Source organism: Rattus rattus, chromosome 9 (assembly GCF_011064425.1).
Source record: "Rattus rattus isolate New Zealand chromosome 9, Rrattus_CSIRO_v1, whole genome shotgun sequence".
NCBI classification, from domain to species: Eukaryota; Metazoa; Chordata; class Mammalia; order Rodentia; family Muridae; genus Rattus; species Rattus rattus.
The window spans coordinates 11193418-11219467 of record NC_046162.1 but is presented as its reverse complement, the minus strand read 5'-3'; the positions used below and the strand labels follow the sequence as shown (position 1 = coordinate 11219467).

The 26050-nt window shown below is 43.0% G+C and overlaps 1 protein-coding gene across 1 annotated transcript in view; it reads right to left on the bottom strand.

Moving 5' to 3' along the window:
- Window positions 1-23393, bottom strand: part of Txndc11 (thioredoxin domain containing 11) — a 55207-nt gene extending 31814 nt beyond the window's left edge. The window contains exons 1-4 of the mRNA XM_032914235.1: window positions 23006-23393; window positions 17952-18168; window positions 15455-15552; window positions 10620-10749 (exon numbers count right to left, since the gene is read on the bottom strand). Of these exons, the coding sequence (XP_032770126.1) occupies window positions 10620-10749; window positions 15455-15552; window positions 17952-18168; window positions 23006-23247 (687 nt within the window). The 5' untranslated portion in view covers window positions 23248-23393. The remainder of the gene's footprint in view (window positions 1-10619; window positions 10750-15454; window positions 15553-17951; window positions 18169-23005) is intronic.
- Window positions 23394-26050: the final 2657 nt, after the last annotated feature.

The window sequence follows — 26050 nt, the reverse complement described above, 5'->3', positions numbered from 1 at the left end:
CTTACCAGAAGCAGCACCAATTCTTCACATGGTAACTAACATGAAGGGAGAGCCTACAGTCATAAGCATTAGTCTGATATAAATGAGCCCTTTTTAGCCTGATGCCCTCAGCACCACGCTCTTATAGTAACTGGAAAGGCAGAGCCTTGGGACAAAACTGGACACAAAGATTTGAGACAGAAGTTTCATATGTTGATATTATTTAAAACCAATGTTAACCAGTCATGGTGGCTCAAAGCCATAATCCCGCCTTCAGAAGGCATAGTCTGTTCTACATAGTGACTTTTAAGACCAGCCAGGGTTACAGTGAGACCGTCTCACAAAAAAATAAATAAATAAATAAATAAATAAATGTAAAAATAAAATTAAAAAGCAAAGAAAAGGCCCAGAATGGTGGTAAAAACAGGAGAAAAAGAGTTCTGAGTTGCCCTTTCTAAAAAAAGATTTATTTATTTTATGTATATGAATGAGTACACTGTAGCTGTCTTCCATTACAGACGGTTGTGAGCCACCATGTGGTTGATGGGAATTGAACTCAGGACCTCTGGAAGAGCAGTCAGTGCTCTTAACCTCTGAGACCCAGTTCCAAGTTATTATATATGAGTTTGAGGTCAGCATGGCATGCAGGAAACTGTTTCAGACAACAAAAATTTGTCGTGTCCTCCAACACCCCTCCCTAAATAGTGTGCTGCACAAAACAAGTTGTTTCTGGTTTATAATGAAGATTCTTCTTTCTAAGCTAAACTACCTGCTAGATTCATTTAAGTCAACTAGTCTTCATTCTGGAAAACAAAACAAAATGAAACCCTGAGACAAAATGTTTAATCCTAACATCTAGAAAAATCTAGCAAATAGTCTATTTCTCAAACGGAAGAAATGAGGAAGCTGTCTTTTTATGTCATTTGCTGTGCGGGATGGAACCCAGAGCCTTGAGTAAAGGCTCACTCTCCATGTAACCCCAGCCCAGGACAAAAGCAAATGCTGGACACTAACGTTTTTGTTCTACTCCTTCAGAACACCTTCTGTAAGGCAGCCTACAGTGGGTTTACAGCAGAGCACATTTGCCTTAGGATTCCAGCCATTCCGTAACAGAATAAGCTTTCCTATCATGGACAAAAGACAACCTTTCAGAAATTCTAGAAACTATTAATACTGTACAAAAACAGAAACTAATATAATGACTCATTTAAACTTCTTTAACTTCTAATCACTCTCCTAAACCAAAGCCAATGGAATAAATTAGTTCCAAATATTAATAAATAAATATCCCGCGTGAATTTCATTTCTCTTTCCACATCACACTACCTTACAGAGGCTCATGGAAGTGGACATGTGCATGATGATCCACAGTTACTTGTCTACATCCATGAATGAATGCACTTACATATGTGTAAAATGAACATCTACACAGATTGAAAGTAAAATGAATACAAGCTCTGGTTCTCCAAGGAACATCGCAATTATTTATTACATTTGCGTGCGTGTCTATACATGCTGTGGTGATGCTTGGGGGTCAGGAGATGATATTCAGGGGTCAGTTCTCTCTGCTATGTGGATACTGAAGATCAAATTCAGATTGTTGGGCTTGGGGACCCACAATCTGGGTTTACCCACTGAACAGTCTTTATCAGCCTCCACATTAGATCTTGGAAAATGAAAAACACCTGGACCATTTGCAGTGCCCTTTGAGAGCACTAAGTTTAAAGTTTACTGTCACTGAAGCAAACTGTAGTTTCTGACAGTGATGGGTATCAAAGCCAGGGCTTCTATGCATACTAGGCAAACCCTATAGCTAGTGTCTACACTCCCAGCCCTACTGCTGCAACACATTTTGTATGGATGAAGGAACACTGTCTGTGGGAGGAACTGACATCTGAGACTGTCAAGTAAGTAGTCTGAGCAAGGATATTCACCAAACACTACAATGCAGAACACAGCAAAAGTCATTTTCATTCCTCACTGTCAAAGGAATGAAGAACAGAAGCTTCACACCGTACGAGATGATCAAAAGCTGAGTAAACTCTAAAATGCTACCTATTTAAAACACAACCACGAGACAGCAGAGACAGGTCAGCAGTTGAGAGGAAACACTGCTCTTGCAGTGGGCCTGAGTCCAGTTCCTAGCACCCATGTCGGGCACTTCACAACTGCCTGTAACTCAACTCCAGGGCCTCCAACACCCTCTTCTGGCCTCTGAGAGCACCTGGATTTATGTGTATATACCATCTGATGTGCAAGTAACTAAAAATAAAAAAAAAAAAATTAAACTATCACAGGCATAGTCTACCCTAAGTACTAGCTAAGATACAATTCTGTGGCAGTGTGTGCTGAATTGTGAGAACTGGCATGTTTGATAACATAATCTAATGTTAATACTTCAAAATAATATAAAGGGAGTGGTAAGGTAAGGTGGTAGGGTCTGTTCATTTCTATTGCAGGTTGTCTAAGTTATCAAACAGCTCTGGTTATGCTGTAGGCAAAGCAAAATCTGCAGAGTTCCACAAACTTACAATGTCTGTCCAACAGAAGATATATCATTACTTAACAAATACCATAAATTAGCAACACATACTGCAATTCTTTTCACATGTCTTGCTTCCACCTGGGTGAGGAAGAAATAGATCTCCATATAAACTTTAGTAGACTTGAGCTTTCATATGCTTTGCTACATCTGTGAGCTAGCTTGCAACAGACAACTCCGATCCTGTATTTAATGTCCTCACAGATTCCCTTTTGGAGAAGATAGCTAAGGACCTGGGCCAACCTGGTCCTGAGAAGCAGACACCGGGCTTAGGTCCTGGTAATGGTCTGTTGTTTCTCCTTATTCCCAGAGGCTTAACCAGCTCTGCAGTAAACAAGCCAGCTGCCTATCTTTACTTCTTTTCTTATTCTTTATTTTTTCTTTTGTTTTTTTGAGAGAGTTTCTCTGTGTAGCCCTGGCTGTTCTGGAACTCACTCTGTAAACCAGGCTGGCCTCAAACTCAGATCTGTCCACCTCTGCCTCTCAAGTACTAGAATGAAAGGCATGGACAACCACCACCCAGCTACAGCCTAATTCTTATTCAGTCAACTGACAGTGTCATCTGGAGACATAATGGGGACAGTCCTGAAACCTCATCCTCCACTGTCCTTTTCCCTTGGCCGTTTGGACTCCAGTCCTTGTTGGGGGACTCTCTAGTCTTTCCAGCTTTCTCAGGTCTGATCTGATCAGATCATATAAGCTAGGATCTTTTCCCAGAGAGGACTTTTTGTCCTCCAAAACAGCTACACCCTTTCCTTGTTTCCAGATCACTAATCTCACTTCATGGCACTTAGAATCTGAAATGGCCTCATTCCCTAGGGTTGTCCTGACAAATTACCACAAATCAATGGCTTAGAACCACAGCAATCACTTTCTCTGCTCTCTAGAGAACTGGGTCTGTGTGTAAGAGTTGGGGGGTGGTGGGGTGTCTTTCCTACTTCTTCCAGCTTCAGATAGTTCCAGGCTTACACTACTTTGAGGCTGCAGTGCTCCAGTATCAGCCCAGCCTTCCCAGTCCTTCTCTCTGTACCAGCTGCTATTCCATCAACACACCAGTCACTAAATTTAGGATTTCATCCAAAATTCTGAATGATTTAATCATAAGACCCTTGACAGATTACATCTGCAATGACCCATTTTCTTTTTTTAAAGTCAGGGTCTCTCCAAGAACCCTGGTTATCCAGGAACTTGCTATACAGACCACACTGGCCTAGACTCACACCGGTGTCTATCTCCCGAGTGTTGGGATTAATGATGTATACTGCCAGCCCACAGGCCCTGTGTTTAAATAAAGCCACATTGCAGTTTCACACAGACATGTGTGTCAGGAGAACACTCTAAGCCTAGTACCTCTTGTTCATTTGTCTTCTGAGGCTCCCTTTAGCATGCCCGGAAGGAAGTATTAAGTTCCACCCCAGCAACTGGGGATGGTTACCCATTTGTTATCAATCTATGGAGCACAGTCCCTCTCTTGTTCATAATTAGATTTCCACCTCAGAGCTCCTGACACAGAGCAAACAACACAAATTTGACAAAGCTTTTTCATCAACTTTAGTTTAGAAAAAAACAAGACACAGTGAGTGGCAGGTTATCCCTTGACCCACTCTGTATGATTTAACCCTGTCCCATGAAGTGGACTCTTAATGGCTGTTTTGGCAATCAGGCAGAAACCAGCTACGTACAGGTCAACAGACCCTCAGTAGCTCCCGCAACACACCTGTTATGGAGGCAGGCACCGTTCTCAGAACAGGGTGGATTTTGGCAGATGGCACACACCCTCTAGTGGCCTAATTAACAATTACTTTGCTGACTTGTTTTTTTGTTGTTTTTTTTTTTTAATTCCCCCCTTTCCCATACTTTCTTTTTCTGATTGTATATGTCTGTGAGTGCCTACATGCACGCATGTGAACCTAGTGCCTGAAAGGGTCAGATGCCCTCGAACTGGAGGTAGCAACAGTTATGAATCACCAGCTAGACGCAGAGAATGGAAGCTGGGCCCTCTGGAAGAATAGCCCATGCTCTTTTTTTTTTTCCCCCGGAGCTGAGGACTGAACCCAGAGCCTTGTGCTTGCTAGGCAAGTGCTCTACCACTGAGCTAAATCCCCAACCCCAAGCCCATGCTCTTAACCTCTGCACCATCTCTCAGCCCCCTCGATACACTTTTACTTACTGGCACTTAAACCATTTCTGCCTTGATGTTAATAAAGCCTTCTTAGTTACAGTAGTATAAACCATGAACTGACAGAAATGCTTCATACTTGCTCAACACTCAGACAGACTTGTGAATAAAAGCACTATTAGAAGCCCGGCACTTAAGTCTTTCAGCAAAATCTCAGGTCTTCTCTCACCTAACAATTTGTCAACACCCTACTTATCCCATCCCACCAAGATTCCTAGGCCTTTTGTCATCCCGCTTAATTTTAAAACAATTTAGCTCATCATAAGAATAAATTAATAAATATATGCTAAATAATTCATCTTAAGTAAATTATAGAAATTCACAAAAAGGTTTAGAAACTATTTTGGCACAAATACAAAATAAAAATTCTAAATAACAATACTATTGGCTTTTGGTAGGTAGGTTGTAAGGTAAAAGTCAGATGATTTTGGCCATGTGATTTAAAAATAAAGCACTTGATAGGAAAGCTACCAATACCAGAGAAATGATACCTTAAAACAAACCAAACAACAACAGCAGCAGCAGCAACAACAACAGTAACAGCAACAACAACAGCAACAGCAACAACAGCAACAACAACAACAGCCCACTGAATTTAGAAGCTAGAAAACCAGTGGAGATTTCACTTCACTTACTCAGTCCTATTCCTTTTTCAATCAACTTCAAGGCCATCAAAATAACTATGACCCACACTCGATCTGACCACATTTGCCTGTCTATAAGCAAATGGGAAGAAAGAGCAGTCTGAGCTACTTCAGGAGGAATTGGAGGAAGCACAGTCTGATGTGCATGATAGACATGGCTTACTTAAAGCTCTATCTTCCTCTGTTGTGCCCCTGGGAAAGTTCACGGCAGTTCCTAACTACATACATGGGGTTCAAGTTCATATTATGCTAGTGGTTATCTAGGAACAAAATTCTAATTTCCTACAATCTTCGTTTTGTGATTATCATACATAGGCCACTCCCATTCTGCATAATAAATCCTCACAACTCAGTAGCCAGAAATAGCAAACTGTTGCTTTAATATGCACTGAGAGCCATACCCTTGTCTTTTATTGTTATTTTTTAAAGCCATTCATAAAAACAAATAAAGTTATAGCCAAATTAAAAAGCCAAGACTTTCTGAATTTTTCTATCATGAAAGAAAGGAAGGAAAGAAGGAAGGAAGGAAGGAAGGAAGGAAGGAAGGAAGGAAAGAAAGAAAGAAAGATTGTTTAAGTGCCATAAGGAAACTAAATATTACTGGACATGCCTTTAACCCCAGCACTTGGGAGGCGGAAGGCATGAACCACCACTTCTGGCTTACATGGATTTGTACAGAGGATCTATGTTACAAATACCCCTATAGTGGTCATAAGCCAATCAATAAAAGCTGCCACTATGACAAATCTAAGAGAACCCAGGCTTGATGTACATCATGGTAGCTCACAACTACCTCTATTTCCAGCCCCAAGAGATCCAACACCTTCTTCTGGCATGCTCAAGTATTGCATATACATAGTACACAGACATACATGCAGGCAAAACACTCATATACATAATTTTTTTAAAAAAAGAAGTCTAACAAAGATGTCACAAACACATAAATGTCATTCGTAGCTTCTAGGAAGAAGCAGGCTATGTTCAAGACAACAGAAGTCTTTAAAATTCAAGTCCCATCTGGGTAGTATTCATTTGCTTCCTGCTTCAGAGAAGACTAAATTACTGCACTAGGTCATTGGTGAGTCTGACAGGACGGCCATGCCTACACTTGCTCCAGGCATGATTTCTGAAGGTGTCACTGAAATACACATTCTAAGGGTCAGGAGAAAACACCAAGAGTTCCCACACCTTTCTCTCTCTGGTATAGATACACTAGCAACACTGAAGCAACATATAAAAAGGTCTTGTCACATCTCTGAGTTACTTCTTTCCTGTGTGGTCCTACTTATTAGAGAGGCTGAAGAAGGAGGATCAGCAGGGCCGGTCTGGGCAACATAGATCATCATCTCAAAAACATGACACAAAATAGTATTTCCTTGACCAGAAATAAGTGAACCTTCTGAAGAAATAAGTGAACCACTGAAGGCAAGAGTATCAGAAGGATTATCTAGCCAAATAATTATATTTAGAGGAAAAAAATTTAAGTAAAGCTTAGATATAGGCTGGAGAGATGGCTCAGCAGTTAAGAGCACTGACTGCTCTTCCAGAGGTCCTGAGTTCAATTCCCATCAACCACAAGGTGGCTCACAACCATCTGTAATAGGATCTGATGCCCTCTTCTGGTGTGTCTGAAGACAGCTACAGTGTACTCATATATAATAAATAAGTCTTTAGAAAAAGAAGCTTAGGTATTAGACTTGATAAAGCCAACTAAGCCCTTTACTTATGACATGTGCCCTCCATACGAAATGAGGCAGACTGTGCCAACAATAGGTAAAGCATTTATTCCACAAAATTAACGCCCTTAGTTTCATCCTTGCTATCCATGATGGAAGAGGACTAATTTCCAAAGGTGTCCTTGGACATCCATATGTGCATGTTGCAAGTTTTTTTTTTTTTTTTTTTTTTTTTTCAGAGCTGGGGACCGAACCCAGGGCCTTGCGCTTCCTAGGCAAGCGCTCTACCACTGAGCTAAATCCCCAACCCCATGTTGCAAGTTTTGCCTTCAAATGCACTCATGTGTGATACTGACTGACTGAGACACAGACACACGTGCGTGTACACACACACACACACACACACACACACACACACAACACCATATACATATGGATTTTTTTGTTGTTGCTTTTTTTTTTTTTCCTGAGACAATGTCTCAATGTCTCAATGTCTATGCAGCCCAAGTTGGCCCGGAACTCAGTAAGACCATGTAAGCACTGAACTCAAAGAGATCCATCTACCTCTGCTTCCCAAGTGCTGGGAATAAGGGCATGGGCCACCACTGCCCAGCTTTAAATATATATTTTAAAAGAAAAAAAAATCAATGAAGCAGAGGGGTAAAAATGCGATTTAGTTGGCAAAGTGCTTGCCTAATGTCCAGGAAGCCTTGGGTTAAAGTCCAGCCCAACATATCTTAGGTGCGTTGATGCAAGCCTATAAACCCAGAATCAGGGAGGTAGAAGCAGAAGGGTCCATAAATTCAAAGTCATCTTCTGTTACACAGCAAGTTTGAAGCCAGTTTGGGCTAGACTTAAACCTTGCCTCAAATAAACAACAAAAACCAAAGGAGCAAGCCTTCCTCTGCCACAGCTGAAGGGTAACAGCGCTGCCTTTCTCTCAGGTGCAGACGCGGCCCACCTTGGCTGCAGATGTGCTGAAGACTCGCTGGGGTTTTACACCGTGTGCTGTTGTTCTGCAGCTCCTCTCTCATTTCTCTTTTCCTTGCCCGTTTAGAGGATCACGAGAACCCAAATGAGACAAAACTGGGCAAAGTGCTCAACAAACATGGCAGTAGAGCAAGACTGGAGGATGGCAGCAGTTGATCTCTTAGTTATAAAAGCAGTTTTTCTCATGAATAAGGAATTCAACACTACCATTATAACATTTAAAGTCTTTATAGCAATCCTAACATCCAGAATTTTCCTCATAATAATTTTACTGATAAGATTTGTTTAAAAAATTTTTTCCTTTTCTTTTTTTTTTTTTATTTATAGCTTCCATTGATTGGAACTACAACCCAAAGATTTTTTTTTTTTACCTAATTTTTTACTTGTTAATCTGTTTTTTGAGAGTCTCACTATGTAGATCAGCCTGCCTCTGCCCTCCTGAGTGCTTAGAGATTAGTCTTATCTAGATTATTTCTGCTTTATAATGAGAAAATAAAGGCTTAAGGAGATGAGATCATCAGCCCAAGGCCACAGAGTTAGGCGGCGGCAGACTAAGCTCTGACTTGAGCCTGACTCCGATTTCTCCCGAGTTTGCAGAACTCGGGTGCTAACTGCCACTCTGGAGGTTTGAGGTTAGCTTGGAACAGCTACTAACCTTACTTCCAAGTCACCCTCAAATAAACACAAAACACTGCCCTCAGCTCACGTCCCCAAACAACGTGGAAGGTGAGGAATGGGATCAACTACACTTGGAGCTCGAGGTTGGGCTGGGAGTGAGATCCTACCTCAGAGAAGAGAACCCAGGCACTGGAGAGAAGATGGCTTAGCAGTTAAGAGCACTGACTACTCTTGCATAAGATCAAAGTCTGGCCCCAACACCCACATAGCACTGAAACTCTAGTTCCAGGGAACCAGGTTCCCTCTCCTGGCCTCAAAGGCACTCACAAACAAGTGACAAACACAGACTTATACAATCACACAATATTCTTTTCTAAAAACTATTTTAACCTGAATGTGGTAGTGCACACCTTTAATTCCAGTGCTCAGGGGGCAATGGCAGGTGGATCTCCGTGAGTTCCAAGCCAGCCTAGTCTACATTGTGAGTTCTAGGCTAGCCAGGGCTATGTAGAAAGACCTTGTCTCATTACCACCACCACCACCACCATCATCATCATCATCATCATACAATTTAAATAAAATGAATTTTTAAGTTATTTTAAAAGCTAATGCAAATTAAGGTGTCGGTTTTTGTTTTTAAGATATGTATGCTTTGCTGGCTGAATTCACTATGCAGAACAAGTTGGCCTCAAACAAGATCTGACTGCCTCCGTCTCCCAAGTACTAGGATGCACACACTACCCCACCCAACAACCCAATAGAACAAAATCTTATAACAATAACAATAATTTAAGAGGTATTAAAGCTGGCAACAGAACCACAGGGGAAAAAAGCCATGTTAGTAAGCTAGACTAATTTCTATATAAAAAAAAGGGGTCTTGACTATAGAGAGCTCCAAAACAGCCAATACTACCCTATCTGGAAAAAACAAAACCAGAAAGACTTAAATAAAATAGAAAGAATTATAATTGCAGGGTTTTTTGTTGTTATTTTGTTTTTTGTTTTGTTTTAAATAAAGATTTGTTTTAGGGGCTGGAGAGACAGCTCAGTGGTTAAGCATACTGGCTGCTCTTCCAGACAATCTGGGTTAATTCCTAGCACCCACATGGTGCTATCTGTGATTCTAGTCCCAGGGTAACACAACACCCTCTTCGTCTTCCTGTGGGCACCAGGCACATATGTGGTGCATAGGCATACAAGCAGGGAAAACACCCATACACATGAAATAAACCTTAAAATGACTTTATTATTTATGCATGTGTATGTGTGGGCGTGTTCCTGGAAGCCAGAAGAGGGCTTCAAATATCCTAGAACTGAAGTTACAGGCAGCTGTGAGCCAACTGATGTAGGTGCTGAAGTTGAACCTGAGTCATCTAGGAGAGGCACAAGTGTTCTTAGCCACCTCTCCAACCTCCTATCTGTGGCCTTTCTTGTTTTGAAAACTAAACTAAAACTGACAAGAAAAGCCAGGTGCTCATTGTGCAATGCTGTAGGACCACAGCATATGCTTAGAATGAGTAGCTCATAGCAACTATGAGCTAATTCCACATCCTAGTCAACTGAGACGAGACCAACGTCTGCTTAAAATCTCCAAACAAAACAAGTATTCTGGTCTTTTAAAGCTCACTTAGCCAGCTATCCTTGTAATTAGAATCTCATGGAGCTCTTAAGTGGAGCATGAGGTCTTCTGAAACCAGAGTTACAGTCAGTTTCCAGTCACCTAAAGGGTGTGAGGATTAAACTGGAGTCTCTTTTTGAAATGACAGTGTGTGCTCTTAATCCCTAAACCAGATCTCCAGCAACCAACATAATTTCTTTAAGTGCTGAAATCCAGGAGACTTTTTAAAGAATAAAAATGCCACAATGAAACCTACCATCTTGTACAATCCACACCAAAATAAAACAAAGTAAACTAAAAACCACTTAATACAAACAATCCAATTGAACCGAGTAAAAAGTATTGGGAACAGGAGATAAGAAAAGATAGGTACCTCATAGTTGGAGAGAAAATCTAGCAATTCTGATTGAGATGGGATGTAGAGAAGAGGTTTCATCACCCGGCGAACAAACTTCTCAATGTAAACAGCACTCATGGGGCCTTTGTATTCAATTGGTCCAAAACTAGTACCAAAAAATAAATAAGTAAATAAAAACAATATACCATGCATTAAACCTGTAATGTGTAACAAAAGCCATCAACACCATACAATGAAAACATTTTTGCTTTAGCAACTGGTTCAGAGACAAGCAACCTGCTTTGCCCAGGAGGTGAACAGAGAATCTGCATTTTAGGTGGGCAACATAAAAGCACTTCTATAAGATCAATCTTAATCCAGCTGCAAATCAAACTCTTTCTAGTCTCCAAAAGAAAGATTAGTTCACATAACATTTCTACTAAAAGAGAAAGGCGGCTTGCCTTGGAAAGTAACCGCATACTGAGAAATTCCAGGGTCTCTGCCATAATTGCCAACATGTATAGACAGATCCCTTTCACATGAAACTGAAATAAACATGGGCAGCTGACCCTCTGCCTGCTAAAAAAATCATTACTAATATTTCCAAAAGCACTCAGACGAAGACTCAGTGTGTTAAAGTATTATTACAACAGAACACAATGGCAAGGATAAAACCGAGGTGTACGTGTGATCTTCCTTCCGCTCCCTCCCGTACGGCCATGTTTTGGGATGCACAGGAATCTGATCCAGCTATGAAGCAGTAACACAGGGATCCTTCTAGACTAATCAGACTTTCACCTGGCTGCTTTGGTGTCCTCCTAGACAGTGTCTTTCATCTCTCTCAGTGGCCTACAATATACTCGAATGTTACTGAGTAACAGGTAGCATGTGGAATTCAGCGACTCTGCAACTATTCTTCTCTCTACAGAGACTGGCATTAAGTTTACTGTTAGCAGCAGCAATGGACAGAGCTCAGGAAAGAATTATATACATGCTGTACTCATGATGGTATAACAGAGTTATAAAAACTATCATGAGAAAGATAAGCTCAGTTCTTCAGTGAACACTATTGAAGGATCCAACAAAAAAGGAATAGAAGGGTGAAAAGAAGTAAGCACAACACTCTACAGTCATGGTTGGATGATGGAGTAAGAACTCCATCAACTCAAAGGGCTGGGCATGACGCTGTCCACCTTTAATCCCAGCACTTGGGAGGCATAGACAGGTGGGCAGTTTCAGGTCAACCTGAACTCCATAGTGAGTTCCAGGACAGCCAGAACTACACAGATGAAAAATATTAATTAAAAAAAAATTTAGTTGCCACCACCACATCACCAAACCTATCAACTGCCAACAAATTTTAATTAAAAAAAAAAAAAAAAAAAAAGGTCAAGTCTACTAGTGCACACCTTTAATTCTAGCACCCAGAAGGTAGGAGTTCAAGGTGATCTTCAGATCTATCTGTATCTGTATCTTTATCTAAATCTTTATCTGGAATGACAATTCTGGAATTTTTGTTCCTTTAAAACACACAGATTATAAGAATGTGCTTTGTTTTGATCCCAGGAGTAGGGATATGGGGCTGCCTGGAGCTGTCCTCAGATTGTGTGGCATTTGGAACTCTGGGTGCTAGGACCTCTGAGAGGCAGGGCTGGTGGTTGCTGGTTGTTTAGGGAGTTTGTCAGTAGCTGTGGTCAAAGAACAAAAGGAAAGAAACTAGAATCAGGAGGTTGACTATTTCTCCCCTCCCTTCTATCCTTGTTTCTCTCCTATGTTAAGGGATGAGACCAGGGAAATAAAGGGTGGAAAAAAAAAAGAACCCACAAAGTAGCAAAGACTGGCCTCATATATTTATATCTGTATCTAAATCAAACTTGAGGCCAGCCTGGGCTACTTTAGAACCTGTCTCAAATATACCATGAATGAATGATATGAATGAATGAGTCAATGAATTAGATAAAGAAAAAAAAAATCAAAAAAAGCATCTGATAGCATATTTGTCCAGCAAAAAGGGCCATGTAGAATTCTCATCTATTCAAGGGCTCAGGCTTTGCTGAGTTTTCCTAGTAAAGTGTCCTAGTAAATTGAAAAGGACAACAGGATCTTAAGACGCAAGATACACATGTGTTTAATCCCAGACTGCAGCCATCAGTGTAGGATGGGCTGGTCTAGAGCTGGGCCATGTTCCAAACTATCACCGACTTTGGGATGGCATCAATACAAGCCCTAAAACCTATCCCACAAACAGAGAGCTGTTAGTTGAAGTAGTTCCAAGATAAAAGCAGTACAGGAAACGGGAGCAATAGCAGCAACAAAATACACAAAGAGTGGCATCTGCTCAGCCTTGAGCCCCAGTGGGGGACATGTGACCACTGTCAGCAGGAGAAGCTTGTGAGTGCCAGGAATGCCCAAGAACACTCGGCTGAAGGAACCAATCACGCATATGTATAAAACTGAGGCCTGTAGCCTCTCAGAACACAAGAAGGTACCTTCAGGAGTTTCTGTGCTCAGCATTGTTATACCAGCACAGTGGGTCCTATGTGACAATGTGAGCAGAAAGGCATGTGAACAGACTTAAGCCAGTAAAGCAGCAGGCTAAGATGAATGCAAGGCATTTCAAAGCGCCAGTGCAGAAAACATGGTGCTAGTGCAGGGATCCTCCTTTCAAGCAGAATTTCGCATAGTAGCTGTGGTGATTTAAAAAAAAAAGCCCCTTTGGGGCCATAGGGAGTGGCACCATTGAAGGGTGTGGCCTTGGGGAAGGTGTGGCTTTGTTGGAGGAGGGGCATGACTAAGGGGTGGGCTTTGAGGTCTCAGAAGCACAAGCTAGTTCTCCTCCTGCTGCCTGCAGATCCAAATGCAGAGTTCTCAGCCTCTTCTCTAGCACCGTGTCTACCTATACACCGCCACACTTCTGTCTACCTATACACCGCCACACTTCTGTCTACCTATACACTGCCACACTTCTGCCCAGACAAAAATGAACCAAACCTCTGGACCTGTTTCCCTTTTATAAGAGTTGATGACGTCATGGTGTCTCTTCACCACCTCCAAGATTAAGATAAATAAACTGGATGGGGTGGCACAAGCCTTTAATCCCCACACTGGGAAGGAAGAGACAGGCTGAGCTCTCTAAGTCCAAGTCCAACCTGGCTGAACACACTGAGCTCCTATACAGCCAGGGCTATAGAGAAACTGTGTCTCTAAATAAATAGCTCAAAGTTAGCTTTTCAAATATCACTTAACATCCATAGTTACATCTGCAACACCAAACATTAACATATACACAGCAAGAGCAACCAGCTTAAAGCCAAATGTGGTGGCAGCATGCCTATCTTCCCAGCACTTGTGAGAGGTTAAGGCAGGACCACTAAGTTCTAGGCCAGCCTAGGGTACAGCATGAGACCCCTTATCCAACAAAGGAAGGTTTGGCAGCACATGCCTTTAACCTCAGCACTAGGGAACAGAAGCCAGGCAATCTTTCCAAGTTCCAGACAGCCCTGGCTGATAATGGTGACTTCCAAGCTAGCCAGGACTACATAGAGAGATCCTGTCACTACCCACAAACAAACCAACCAACAAATAAATAAATAATGAGGTCCTGTCACCACTTCACAAATTAAACAAGCAAAAGAACGAATGAATGAGTGAATGAATGAATGGATGGGCTGCAGATTGGCTCAATGGTTAAGAGCACTGTCTACTCTTCTAAAGAACCTGGATTTGATTCCCAGCATCAATACGGTGGCTCAGAACCCCCTGTAGCTACAGTTCCAGGTCTGATGCTTTCCGTTCGATCTCCTTATGCTCTGGTATGCACACAGTTCATACACATATATTAAGCACACATAAAGAATAAATAAATAGATAATAAAGTAAATCCCGGGTCTAAGAAAGATGGCTCTCCAGTTAAGAGGATGTAACTGTCCTTGAAATGGACCAGAGTTCGGTTTCCAGCAGCCATGTCTGGAGCTCACGATTGTCTCTAACTCCAGCTCCAAGGGCTGTGACATCCTGCATTAACATGTGCTCATACCACACACACACATACCTATAACTAAAAATAAAGATTGAAAACAAGAACAAGATAGCTTAAAATAAAAACCACACGTAGCTTTAGGCAAAATGACTGCAACTGGAGGCCAAAAAAAAAAAAAAAAAAATCATGAAACTTGAGGGTTTCGAACCTCTGTCATTTCAGAACTATGAACCACTAATAATTTTCTTCCTAACTGAAAGAAATGGTACTACATCCCCTCCTCCTTATTGCAAGGCTAAGAATTGAACCCAAGATCCCACCCATGTTAGGAAACACATAACTACTAAATTAATATTTGGTTGAGACTAAGTTGTCCACGTTGGCCTCAAACAATTCTCTTGCCTCAGCCTCCCAAGAAGTGTAGATTATTGGCATAGGCACTATGGCTAGCAAAAGTTATTATCTTGAGTATGCTACACTACCAGGTTAACAGGCTGAGGGACAGGGTGTACTTCTGGATTGTGTAACAGCTTTGAGTAGCTAAAATGTACAGCCATACAATGGAGTAATTCATCTTTTAAAAACAGTGCTATAACGTACACACACTGATACGTTCACGGAAGTGAGAGAGAACAATTTTAGAAATAACATTACATTCTTTCCAATCACATCTCACGCTTACAACTTGAGTGCAGACATATATATTCACAGAAAAGGACAATCTAAACAGACTAGCTGCACATGGCTAATGTAATCATCAAATGCCTTTCCATTTTTAAACTTATTTTTGCCTATCTGCATTTCCTCAGTTTCCCACACTGACTAATGATTTGTAGAACAAGGTTCCCTGATGACAGATGAGTGCAGTGGGAGTGGAAACACAAACCCTTACCTCCGATGATACAGATGTATCACAGGGAAGTAGAAGAAATGCTTCTGTTTTCTGCACTTCCCCTGGTTCCACCAACAGTTTACTGCCACGAACAACACCTGCAGAGGCAAAGCATGTTTCATGTGACTATGAATAGCAACTCAACAGTGACCGAGACTAAAACTATAGAAACAGAGCGACTTCCCCTGCTAGAACAGAAGGAATTAAACAAGAAACAAACCAACCCTGTTTCACGCTTTCGAAGGTGACATTTACCACTAAAACAAAACTACGCAGTGGTAGCTCCTATTTGTGATCCCAACCCTGGGGCATGGGAATAAGGGGCAGGGGTAGAGTGGGGTCGGGGCAGTGAGGGAGCTGAAGTAGGTGAATTACCATGAGTTATATACAGGCTAGCATGATCTACAGAATGAAAACAGGGAATGGAGAGTTGACTCACAAGAGCACTGGTTGCTCTTCCAGAGGACACAGATTTGATTCCCAGCACCAACATGGTGGCTTGAAACCATCTATAAGTCCAGCAGCTCCACCCTCAGGGTGACCCAGTGCTCTCTCCAGGCATGTGGTGGACAGACATATGCACAGGCAAAGCAGTCATATGTATAAAAAGTAAAAATAGTAAATCCTTCCTTTTTCTTTTAATGAAATAAGCAGGTGTGCTTTTAATCGCAGGACCTCTAAGGCAAAGGGAGGCAGATCACGAAGTTACAAAGCCAAAACTAATAAAACAGCAGCCTGAAAAGCTGCTGTGAAGATGAGCACAGTGCTGGGCCCACAGGAGCACTGTGGCTATTACACCATTAATCAGGACACTTCCCTTAAACTAAGCTAGCTACAAACTAAGTTAGCCTTAACACGAAACAATGGGTTTCCTCTTTGCTTCCTACATGGAGACAGATCTTTGTTCTCCAGATTCTGGAGAACAGGGGAGTGACTAGGAAAGTGGTACTTTTCTAATGCTTATATACTGAGTGCTTGCCCAGGGCTCCCTTAAAATTCCTGCTTCCTTCCTGAAAAGTTGATATGATATGATATGGTATGATATGATATGATATACTACTTTCAATTTTCAGATCATCAGGCTTAACACAAAGTACCCTTAGTCATAAAGCCATCTTGTCAGCTACATGTATGTGTGTATGTGTGTAACTGTTATGTATGAACATACCACAAACACATAATTCTCTCTCTCTCTCTCTCTCTCTCTCTCTCTCTCTCTCTCTCTCTCTCACACACACACACACACACACACACACACACACACACACACACATGCACACAGCTTTTCTTTTGAGATAAGATCTTATGTAGTTCAAGCTGGCCTCAAACTCACTATAAAGATGAGGAAGGCACTGACCTCCCAATGCTGAGATTCCTCTCAGGAAACTGTATAAGGAATGTACCTGGTACTTTGAGGTATAAAATAGTTAAAAAAGGTTTTATTGACCTGGACAGGACACCTAGCCACCATTTTAAAATATTGCTTGTTTAAGAGCACTGATGTCCTTTGAAAAGATAGGGGTTCAGTTCCCATTACCCACATAGTAGCTCACAACCACCGACCTATAACTCCAGTTACAGGAGGTAAGGTACCCTTCTTCTGGCCTCCTAATGCACCAGGCACCTATGTGGTGTACATGTATACAGACAAAACACCACCATATACATAAAATGAGTGACTGTGTGTGTGTGTGTGTGTGTGTGTGTGTGTGTGTGTGTGCGCGTGTGTGCGCACAAATTTACCAAGGGGCCTGTGAGATGGATCAGCAGGTAAAGGCACTTGCCACAAAAGCTTAGTGACTTGTGTTTAATCCCTAGAACCCACAGAAAGGCAGGAAAGAACTGACTCCAAGAAGTTGAACTCAGGCTTGGTGGGAAGTACCTTTAATCTTTTCTTTTCCTTTTTATTTTTCAAGACAGGATTTCTCTGTGTAGCCTTCACTGTCCTAGAACTCACTTTGTACACCAGGCTGGCCTGCAACTCAGGGATCTGCCTGCCTCAGTCTCTCGAGTGCTGGGATTAAAAGTATTTGTCACCACACCCAGCAACCTTTAGTCTTTTTATCCATAAACTTTTCCTGTATAAACATTTAAGTAGGTGGCTGCATGGTAGAGGAGTACTGACTCCTTCGAGTTGTCTGCTAACTCCACACCTGCACCAGGGCCTATGTGCCACTTACAACATAAGAGTTAACAAGACACATAGGCTGAACATGAGAGAGCCGGGGTTCTTGGTCTCTACTATGTAGCTTCAGCGCTGTATCACACAACCTGGTATCCTGGGCAAGCCCACATCTCCTAAAGCCACAGGACTGAATCTCCCTTGCCACTTGACCATCCTGACAGGACTCTTCTTCCTGTTTCTTCACAGGCTTTGCACCTGACAAGGCCCTGGAATTTACCTGGACATCACTGCCAGTCTGGCACAATTTCTCTGAAGGGCCATCCTCTCTAATGCAGATTTGACAGTCACTGCTTGGGTGGAAGCACACATTACCTGATCTGAAAGCCGGCTGGCTGCCTGCTCAATTTCTGCCCTGGCTGCAATGGACTGGCCGCACCATGGGGCATAGAAGAACAGCACCACCACCTCAGAATCCTGGCGGACATGGTCAGCGTAGTCCAGCTGCCCCTGGAAGAGGTCAAGGACTGGAGATCTCGAGGAGAAAAAGCTGACAGGCGGCTTTGCTGGTATTATCACGTCTTTTGCTCGACTAAAAGAGAGTAAACACAAATGATTTCTCCACTTACTTTTTTCTCCCATTACAGCTTTGTATGGAAGAAGAGAGAAGGCTTTTTTTAAGGCCTCTTTTGAGTTTACAAGGCGCTGTCCTGAACAAGAACCAATACCCTGTGCTAAGGTGATACCTGCCTGGGACAATACAGATGCTGGGTATCGTCCCTGCAGGTGTAGGTTAGGAAAGCAGTAAAGAATGACAGGACCCATGGTCTCACCGCTCACCACCCAAATTCCAGCATCACCTCCTTGGAGCCTGACACTCAACAAAAGCCACTGATCTGGGGGCACTGCTGCTTCTGCTCTGTAGTTCACAAGTGTGAGGAAACCATATCCAGCACTATGAGAGCAGTTCCTATCGGAGACACTTACAGTTGACTCAACCCTTAGAAAACATAATTTATTAAGGGGAGTTGAACTATATCTATCCAGAGCATTCAGGGAAAAGCAACAATAGCATAGACCACACAAACACTAATTCAGTGGTAAGAAAGAGGAAGAAAAAGTAATAGCCTTAACTGGAAAGGTTCCCCACAGTCAAAGAGGCTACAACTCTCCCATCAGGCACATGTGTACAATGCTAGAGCATAAACCCCTGACCACAGAGCCTTAAAACAATTCATTAAACCAAAAGAAAGTAAAGGAGTAAAGAAAGAATAAAACCCAGAAAGTACAAATGAAAACAACTGTGTCAATAATCACAATTTAAAAAAATTAAACCATTCAACTAAAAAGTGACTGCTAGTACAAAACAAATCCCAGTTATTTATCACATAAAAAAGATAGTTTTTAAAATATAAAAACAGAGTCCAGCACTCAGGAAGCAGAGATAGGATCAAGCACCAGCCTGGGCTACATAAGGATTATTTCAAAAACCAAATTTATGTATGTCAGTAGTAGCATAAAGGCACTTGCCACCCAGGCTGAGGAGCTGGGTTCAATCCCAGAGACTCCCATGGTAGGAAAGAACCAACCTGAGGCAAATTGTTCTCTGACAACCATACATTCCCCAGATGAATGAATGAATGAATGAATGAATGAATGAATGAATGAAGGTTGCAGAAGTAGGAGCAGCAGCAGTGCAGTGTCCTCTTCTGGCCTCTGAAGGTACCATGTGCACACAGTATGTAACATAACTTGAGTGAATCTCAAAATAATTATGCCAACAGGAAAAATAAGGTGGATATGAGGGGCTGTAATGGAATGCAAAACAGAAAAAAAAAGAGTTCAGAGGAACAAACTTACTTACTGAGACATTTCCCCACTGTGTTCTACCTATAGAAGATACTTCCCTAATCTAAAAAGTGTGATCCCTTACACAATTATTCAAAAAACTCCCTGAGTAACTGCTTTATGGCTCAGACACACAGAGGCTGCTGCCGAGAGCTTTCTTCACAGAGGAGGAAGATGGCAAAGAAACAGGTATAAACAATCAGCAATGAAGGCTACACGAAATGCCCACTATTGTGGGAGAACTCAGTATGGAGATATAAGACGGGGAGGAGGTGGTAACCAAGTACCTTTTAAACTGAGGCCTGAATGACAGACAAGCAGACAACGTGCACAGAGGTGAAGAAAAGTGCTCTGAAGAGATGCTAAAGGTTGTTCATTGGTAGAATTATTTTCCTACAATTCAAATGCAAATTAAATTGGGCATGAAGGCACACACTTTTAATTCCAGCATTCAGACAGTTAAGCAGGACAGTAAGCTCCAGGCCAGCCTGGGTTAAAGTGAGACTCAAATACAAAGCCAAGGGACTGTTAAGAGTGCAGAGTTGCAAGAGTTCCTGCAAGAGCAACGCCAAGCTTGTTTCCCAGAGCCACCTGTGACTCAGGTTCTAGAGCATCCAATGCCTCTGGGCTCTGTGGGCACTTGCACTCATGTGCACACACCCACACAGATGCACACACATACACAGACACATAATTTAGTGTTTGTTTGTTTGGCTTGGTTTTGTTGGTTTTGGTTTTTTTTTTTTTTTTAAAAGCCAAGCATGGTTATACACACATGCAATCCCAACACCCGAGTGGAGAAGGCAGTCTGATCAGGAGTTTGAGTTTCAAATCACCCTGGATTATATGAGACCCAGTCTCAAAAACAAACAAAAAGAAAAACTGCATGCTTAGCATAAAATAATGCAGTCTGAGGATAAATACAGGTGACAAGGAGTTCTTAAAGTTAGAAGTCAGATGAAAGTCAGATGAGACACAAACCAAGCAAAACTAAACAGCCAGGAAAGAGAAGCATGGCCCTCTGCTCTACCACAGACCCTTTTCCTGTATCTCTCAAATTTTCCTTTACATTTTTCAAAATTTATGTGTAAATGAGAGACTTCCTACAATTCTTAAGTTTATGTAGCATATACAAAACAACAAACGAACAAACAAACAAAAGAATTAATTGTAAACAGTGAGGGTTTAAACAATGTTTTTTTAAAAAAAAAAAGGATGGCCAGGTGTGGTGGCCCGGGTCTTCAATCCCAGCATTCAGGGATGCAGAGGGCAGGTGGATCTCTGAGTTCAAGGCCAGCTTGGTCTACAGAGTGAGTTCCAGGACAGCCAGGGCTACACAGAGAAATCCTATCTTAGGAGAAAAATTGTTTCCTGTCTGTGAGCATGATGTGTGTGAGTGCGGGCATTCAAAGATAACTTGAATCTGTTCTCTCCGTCCACCCTGAGCTCTAGGACCAAACTCAGATTGTCAGGCTCGTGGGGTAAGTGCTTTGCCCACTAAGCCATATTGCTAACTCATAAATTCAATTTATATGAAACCTATACCTTAAACCTCCCTTCTAAAGACACAGCAGCTTTACTCCTAATAAACATCAGAGGAAAGCAAGCAAAACAGACGCATGGAGACTGAGTGCCCATGAACAGAAGCAGGCAAAGATCAGAGGCCCAAGACACCCACAGTAACTCACTACAGCTCAACTCCAAATCTAACTTCTTTTAGTCCACCTACTCTGAACCCAGCTGTGATAAAATTTGAAAAACAGACCCGATGTATTCTTCCTTAAGCCTCTGTCTTCATTAAAGATCTTAAAATAAGGAAAGAGCAACAAAAATGTCTGGGTCAGGCTGGAGAGATGGCTCAGCGGTCAAGAGCACTGACTGCTCTTCCAGAGGACCTGAGTTCAATTCCCAGCAACCACAGGGTGGCTCACAACCATCTGTAATGAGATCTGATACCTTCTTCTGGTGCGTTTGAAGACAGCTACTGTGTACTCATATATAATAAATAAATAAATAAATAAATAAATAAATCTTAAAAAAAATGTTAGGGTCTGTTGTACCATAATATCACGACACCATTCTACCAAATAAACTCTTTAAAAATTCATCTGAGTTTATTAAAAAGGCTGTCACATTGCCAGCACCATAGAAAGATGCTTAAGGAAGTGAGACTGCAGGCTCACTCACCTGACCAAAAGCAGTCAAGGAGTTCATCCTGCCAGCTCCCCAGACTGATTTAGATTCTTCAATCTTCCTGTCATCACAAAGGTCACTTCTATCCACTAAGTCACATGTTTTTGTCTCAGATCAAACACTGAACACTGTTTTCACAGCTGGGCAAACTGAAGTAAATCAATTCCTTGATGTGGGAAAAGGACTGTTAATCTGAATCCAAATGCCAAGTTGCAATACTCCACCTTGTAAAATACTTTCTGTATTTTCCTTGTAAAGACAGTAAAAGTCTAGTTCCTCAAGATAAAAAGTTCAAACTCCAGGCCAGGTGTGATGACAAATACTTTCAGTGCCTTTAATCCTGGTAGTAGCACAGCACCGAACACACTGCAAACACTAAAAGAATTAGTCTCTTCCCCCTAAAACTCCCAATTTTTTACCTATCTTGACCTCGGGGATTTCATATTGTGTTCATTACACTCAATCCGTAACCAGAAAAATCTCCCTCTGGACAGCAGTGCCAAGAGGATATGTCAAGTGACAATAGATTTTATAAACTGCAATCTCAAATGATACACTTATAATCTGAGGCATGGATTATAATTGAAATGTAAACTTTGTATCTACACAATTTCCTGAAAAGAGGCACATTAGCTTCCATTCTTCTAAACTCCAGCCTACTCAGGCCTTTTCCAAGTTTCACAAAAAAAGAGCATTTTGCCCAGACTCCAGATCTTTGCACTTAACTGCTCTGTAATAGATCTTATCCCAGATCTTCCACCACTGCCCCCTTCCTTTCCTTGTGTAAGCTTCTAATGCCATTTTCTTATGAAGGCCCTTTCTGTCCTACCCACGCTCATCCTTCTATTCCCTGCATAGCACTTATTAAGGTCTCTGAAGTGTTTGTTTATTGTATATCATCACCTCAATGAGAACTCCAGGGATTTTTGTCTTCAGCAGCAAAGGGTGCTGAGTACAAAACGTGCACTGTCAGTATATCAAATGCGTGCCTAGATTCCCAAAAGCGACTAAGACCCTTAAATGGCTTGTGAATCACCACATTGCAAGCATTGAGGTAAATGGAATGCATTAGAACAGAGTATTATAGCCTGGGCAAGAATTGACATGTACACCCCGAGAGACCCCAACAGGTGAGAAGCAGCTCAGAAACATAGCCAAAACGCCCTCGGTACATAATTGATATGGGGCAGCACCCTGAAACGTCTCTACGCGGAACTAGGACAGTGGGGGACCGCGGCTGTCGGCAAGGTCAAGCCTGTGGTCGCAGGCAAGGTCAGGCTCAACTTCCCCCAAGGTGTACAACCCCCGACCCCGGAGGCCCCGAGATGACCCCGCGCAACCCGGCTGGCTGAGCTCTGGCCGCGGAGCCTGAGTCCCGGCAGCCTCACCTGCAGGTGAACTTGAGGGCGAAGAGCAGGGCGCAGCCGAGAGCCACGGCGCCGCACAGCAGCTCCGGCCGCTGGCGCGCCATAAGCGAGGCGCCGCGCAATCCGCGGCGGATCCTGCCCTCCGAGGACGCCGCCGCCCCGGCCGGGCTGAGGGAGCCGGAGCCCTTGGGGCCGCCACCCTCGTCCTCGGCGTCCTCGCTGTTGTTCCCGCCGCCGCCGCCGCGGCCTCCGCATTCCGACATTACATGCTCCCCGTGGCCGGCTTTATACCGCCGCTGCCGCCACCTCGGGCCCGGGAACCCGGCCCCGCACGTCGCTCGCAGACCTCGCAGCCAGCGGCGCCCGCTAACCCGAACTCACCACGTCAGCCGCACTTCAGAGACGCCCCGCCCACTGACCCGGAGCCTGCGCGAATGCCCGCTTCCCGGGCAGCCACGCCCTTCGGGGCCACGCCCCAGAGCCTACGGAGTCTGCGCGGGTGCTCGAAGCACTCGCGGCCGCGTCAGCCTTTCACAGGCCCCGCCTCATTCGTACAGACTGCGCAGGTCTGCAGTCACTCTTGTTCGACCCCGCCCTTCATTCGGGGACTGCGCAGGCGCTACGTCCTCGAACCCGGAAGCTAGTGGGTGAAGTCTCCTAACGTGTCCTTCCGTTGTTCGGAACCTTTCTATACTGTTAGGGCTCTAGTCGTTCTTTGCTCGACTTCGGAGCGGTGATTGTCGCTAGTGCTCTGGTCGACAGACTCTGCAGAACATAGCTACAGTTTGTTATCTCTGCTTTTCAGAAAGGGGGCCTCGTGCAGAGGCGAGAAGGACCGGAGGACACAGAAATGAGACGGAGACCGGTCTGCTCTGCACCTTAGTCTGTACCAGTGTAATGTAGTAGTAGCGCAGCATGCCTTCGGCTTCAGTTTCTGCTTTCAGGATCCTACCTTGACTTCCTTCAATGATGGATTATGATGGTAAAATGTAACCAAAATGAACTCTTTCCTCCCCAAGTAGCTTTTGTTCATGTGCTTACCACAGCAATAGAAACCATAAGACAAGTACATTCAACAAAAGAACCCAGCCGTTAGTAAAATCCCATTTCTATGACCCATGTTTGTTTGATGGGCAAATCCACAGAAACAGAAAGCAGACGTAATTAAAGCTTGTAAGGCAATGGAGTCACGGCATTGTCTGCCTCACACCTAGTATCTCAGCCAGCCTAAGCTGCAGAGTGATTATCTTCACACACACACACACACACACACACACACGAGGTTTATATGCGTTTTGTATTTGTAATTTTCTAACCAGGCTTGGTGGCACACAACTGTGACCCTAACTACTCAGGGAAAACGAGAGGACCACATGTAACAGGACTACATAGAGTTCAAGGCCAGCCACTTCAGGTAATCTGATACCCTCCAAGGTACCAAATGGAACATGTACACACACAGTCACACATAATTAAAAATAAAATCTTTTTGTAAAGTTGATGGGGAGGGGTAAACAACCTAGATCAAATGTTAATTTTAAAACCACCCATGTGGGCTGGAGAGATTGCTCAGTGATTTAAAGAGCACTGGCTGTTCTAGAAGACCAGAGTTCAATTCCCAGCACCCACATGAGGCTCATAGAAGTTTACAGCTCCAGTACTAGGGGATCTGACCTCCATGGGCACTAGGTGTGTGTATGTACATATATATGTGTGTGTGTGTGTGTGTGTGTGTATGCATGCTGTACACATAAAATTGTAAGATTATTTTAACAAAAACCATCATGGAGATAACCAAGTCCTAACGTGTGCCAGTTATCATTGGTTTTCTGTACCATCATCAGGGTACTGGAAGTGGCCCCATATCCCCTACACATGCTACTCACCTTTAACAATCTGCAGCTTGCCCAAACTTTTTCCTAGGTTCCTAAGCATCCCACCTCTTGAGATTTATTCTGAGGAAGTAATTCTGACTGGGCAACTAAAGGACTGGCTCCTTGTGAAGCCTCTGCCTCGAAGGAAGCATACCGTGCAACCTTGCCCACCAACCACCGCCCTGCTAGTTTCCTCCCTCCTGGCTGGTCCCTGCCTCTGACAGCATTTGGGCTGCAGGGAGATAAGCTTTTCTTTAATAGCTATTTCTATGTGTCTCGTCTTATACAAGCCCTCAGTGATCTGTCAGTGACCCCCAAAGGCCTGTTAAGGGTGCTGGATATACAGAGCCTCTGAGGATCCCACAGGTCATGTCTCTAATTCCAAAAGAAGCTGGCCTCTCCCAGCTAATCATTTGACACCATGAGAAGCCTCATAATCACTCCAAATCCTGAGGCAGTAGGGTAGAGAGAAAAGCTGTTTCCATGTACCTCCAGTTTGCAGCTTGTCACTCACTGTCCAAATACAAATACTATTTTAAAAAACAATTTATGAGACCAGTTAGGTAGTGGGGTACACCTTTAATCTTAGCACTTAGGAAGGACAGGCAAGTAGCTCTCTTTGAGATCCAGGCCAGTCAGAGCTACACAGAGAGACCTCAGCAATAAAAAAATAAAATAAAAGTGGTAACTTGAATTCAGTCAACAGACCCTCATAAAAGTGGTAGGAGAGATCTGATCAGAGTTGTCACCTATACACACTGGCACATATGTGTCCCCACACATGGTGTGCACACATCCACTAATAATCAACTAGAAAAAACCCAGCTCACTTGTACACCCAGGCTTGGGGGCACTCCTGTAATCCTAACTCCAGCAACCTGAGAGGTGATGGCAGGAGGATCAGGAGTCCAAAACTAGGCTGGACTATGTAAGATCAAAATGCAAAGGCATTTGGTGAGCTCAGCCCAGGGATACAGCTATCCTCACTACTTAGGAAGAACAGTGGGAGGATTACATGTTCAACCGCCTCAAAAGAAAAGGTAAAAACAGGCTGGCTTTTAGTTCAAAGGTACAGTGCCAGCCCCAGTGCTCAAGCCCCAGCACCCCTTACACCAATAAACAAACAAAACCTCTCTAAACCCCAGTTCCAATAACTCCTGATGGAGAAAGGACCACACCAAAACTACGAAAG